The 2,483-nt window shown below is 35.9% G+C and overlaps 1 protein-coding gene across 1 annotated transcript; it reads right to left on the reverse strand.

Moving 5' to 3' along the window:
* Positions 1-1,215: 1,215 nt before the first annotated feature.
* LOC145678967 (uncharacterized) lies at positions 1,216-1,602 on the reverse strand. The gene has a single exon (XM_081749571.1). The coding sequence runs from the start codon at positions 1,600-1,602 to the stop codon at positions 1,216-1,218; it is 387 nt and encodes a 128-aa protein (XP_081605697.1).
* Positions 1,603-2,483: the final 881 nt, after the last annotated feature.

Genomic DNA, 2,483 nt, shown 5'->3' on the forward strand with positions numbered 1-2,483 from the left:
TTTAATCGGTTTTCCAGTAGTTTATCTCCAGCATACTAAGGCTTGCAGTACTAAAAAGTGCCACAATTCACATCCTCAAGACATGTTCGGCCATACATTAAACAAACAATGCAAGAGGATGCATAAGGCGGCCCTTTTGAAAAAAAAAGAGCCTTTGTCTTTTACATCACTGCTCCTTCTTTGGCATTACCTTAACAGGTAATTTGTCTTCTAACACGATTCTATACTACATGCAATGTTACATATACTTATATTGTCAATGTAAATACTACATATCGTCAATGTTAATACCATATATCGTTAATATAGCCAATATATTTAAAACATCTCACCATCACTGTTCTAAATGCAAACAGTATGCAACTGCATCTGTGTAAGCCACCAAGTCTATTACATGTGATTCCAGACGTGCCTTCAATGATTTTATTTTTTGTTCAATTCGCTTATATTTCAGCTTTGGTTCCTTCGGCTTTTTTCCTACCTCCAACATCAGCATACAAGCTTCATTCTCACTCTGTTCTTGCTGCAACAGCTGTACAAATGTAAAAATATTTGGATGTTCTCTTGTCAGTTTTCTGTTTAATTTAGAGTGCCAGCCCTCTACAACATTATTTGTTCTTCCCTCAACATTATCATATTGGTTCCATATATCTCTGGAAAAGAGAGAAACATTAATTACATAAAACAAATCAAAGCTTGACAATAGACATTCAACAACGATTGGAAGTTGCATGTTAACGTCTGTCGTAGATAACGTTAAGGATAACGTCTGTTGTTTGTTGTTAGTAACACGGTAAATTTATAAGTATTCAGTTTTGTAATCATTACACTAGTATAGAGTTAATTTCAGATCTCTGGTATGAGCAGATTAAAATTTCGTATTGGCATGCAGATCTCAGAAATGATTTTTTATGGAATGAGAATAATAATTACGCTTACCACACTCCATTAAAGACACTATGCACCATTTCATATCCAGACACTTCTGAGCTCACAATTGTAGAACACATAGGCAATACAACAATGACAAACGAAACTAATGGAAAAACATAAAGGACTAAAATGACCGAATGAGTAGGCCTATATATGAAATACTAATCACTGCTAACGTAGATTTCGTTTCCCAAACGAAAACCACATATATTTGAAAAAAAAAATCAAACGAAAAACAGATAGTGAAATAGCGTAGAAAATAAGGTAACTACTATATCGTACTTACTTTGTGAAAATGGCGTCTGCATCGTCCAGCCATGTTTCGACTAAATAGTCATGAAACTTCTCTGCGTTTTGTACTTCCGGGGCATTTTCCTGGAGATGCAGGAACATGTCACCCACTTGCTCCACTGGCACAAGTGGTAGTGCAGCAGCACGTCTTATCCACTTCCTGACCTCTTTGTCTTCTTCATAAAAAGTGGACAACCCCAATGACTGAACTTTCCTCCATAAACATTGGGTGTAATGGAAGAAACACCCACGAATGGCTGCATCCGGAAAAACACCAGTAACGGCATTGATTACCGCTCTTTCAAAGTCTATAATCACTGTAGTAGGATTAAAGGAAAGACCATTTGCAGAAGCCGCATCTTTAATGAGAAGCAGCATCCTACGATAGTCTTCCTCTTTCTTAGAAGGCAATAAACAAAATAGAAACGGAAAAGTCTGCCCCAAATATGTCCCATGTATGGTGTACAGCTGCTGATATATACGGGGAGCTGCTTTAAAAGTACCATCCATCCAAACTGTCTTTGTGGTTGAAAGCTTCCGTTGAAAGCTTCTCTGTAAGTATTAAAAAAACACATCTCTACTAAAGTAGACGTGAATAACGCTCCTAATAACAAAACTGTACCTAGTCATTTTTTCTGAGAAGAGCAAGTAAGATAACATTTAAAATATATGATGAAATTTAAAGGAATAGTTATTCTTCTTACAGAATCTATTAGAATTACTAAAGAAAAAATCCCTAGAAAAGATCCCTCCCTGCACAGAATTCCCCGTCTCGAAAGAGTAGGCAGAACGGGAAGTAGGCACAACGGGAATTACCGTTCTGCCTACAGATAAGATCATTAAAAATATTTTCTACAAAGTGCTGGAGGGCCTGTAGGCATAACGGGAAGTAGGCACAACGGGAAGACACCATTCAATCATTCATTTAATCAAAATGACATTATAAAATCAGCGCTTGAGGTAAGTCGGCCTACTAGGTTCCACAATTAATGTTAGATACTTCAACCATTTTCTAGTGACACGGCTACAAAAAAAAAGAAGAAAAAAAGAAAAAAAGACAACGATGAATTTAAATAGATATTTTTCCTTTTAAAAAGGAAAATTTTAAAAACTCTTCGAGAGGTGTCCTCTGATTTTTAATTAAGGCTTTATATTCCGAGTTTTATCTTCCTAACTTCATGTGCTCATTATATACTGTAGTTTTGACATCTAAATTTTGAACTCACTATAACCCTCTAACTCTCTTACTATAACTCTAA

This window comes from Thermobia domestica, chromosome 2, assembly GCF_964235325.1.
Source record: "Thermobia domestica chromosome 2, izTheDome1.hap1.1, whole genome shotgun sequence".
In the NCBI taxonomy this organism is placed as follows: domain Eukaryota; kingdom Metazoa; phylum Arthropoda; class Insecta; order Zygentoma; family Lepismatidae; genus Thermobia; species Thermobia domestica.

What these genes read in the sequence shown, in the direction of transcription:
- LOC145678967 (XM_081749571.1), bottom strand. Translation starts at nt 1,602, where the DNA reads ATGCTGCTTCTCATTAAAGATGCGGCTTCTGCAAATGGTCTTTCCTTT.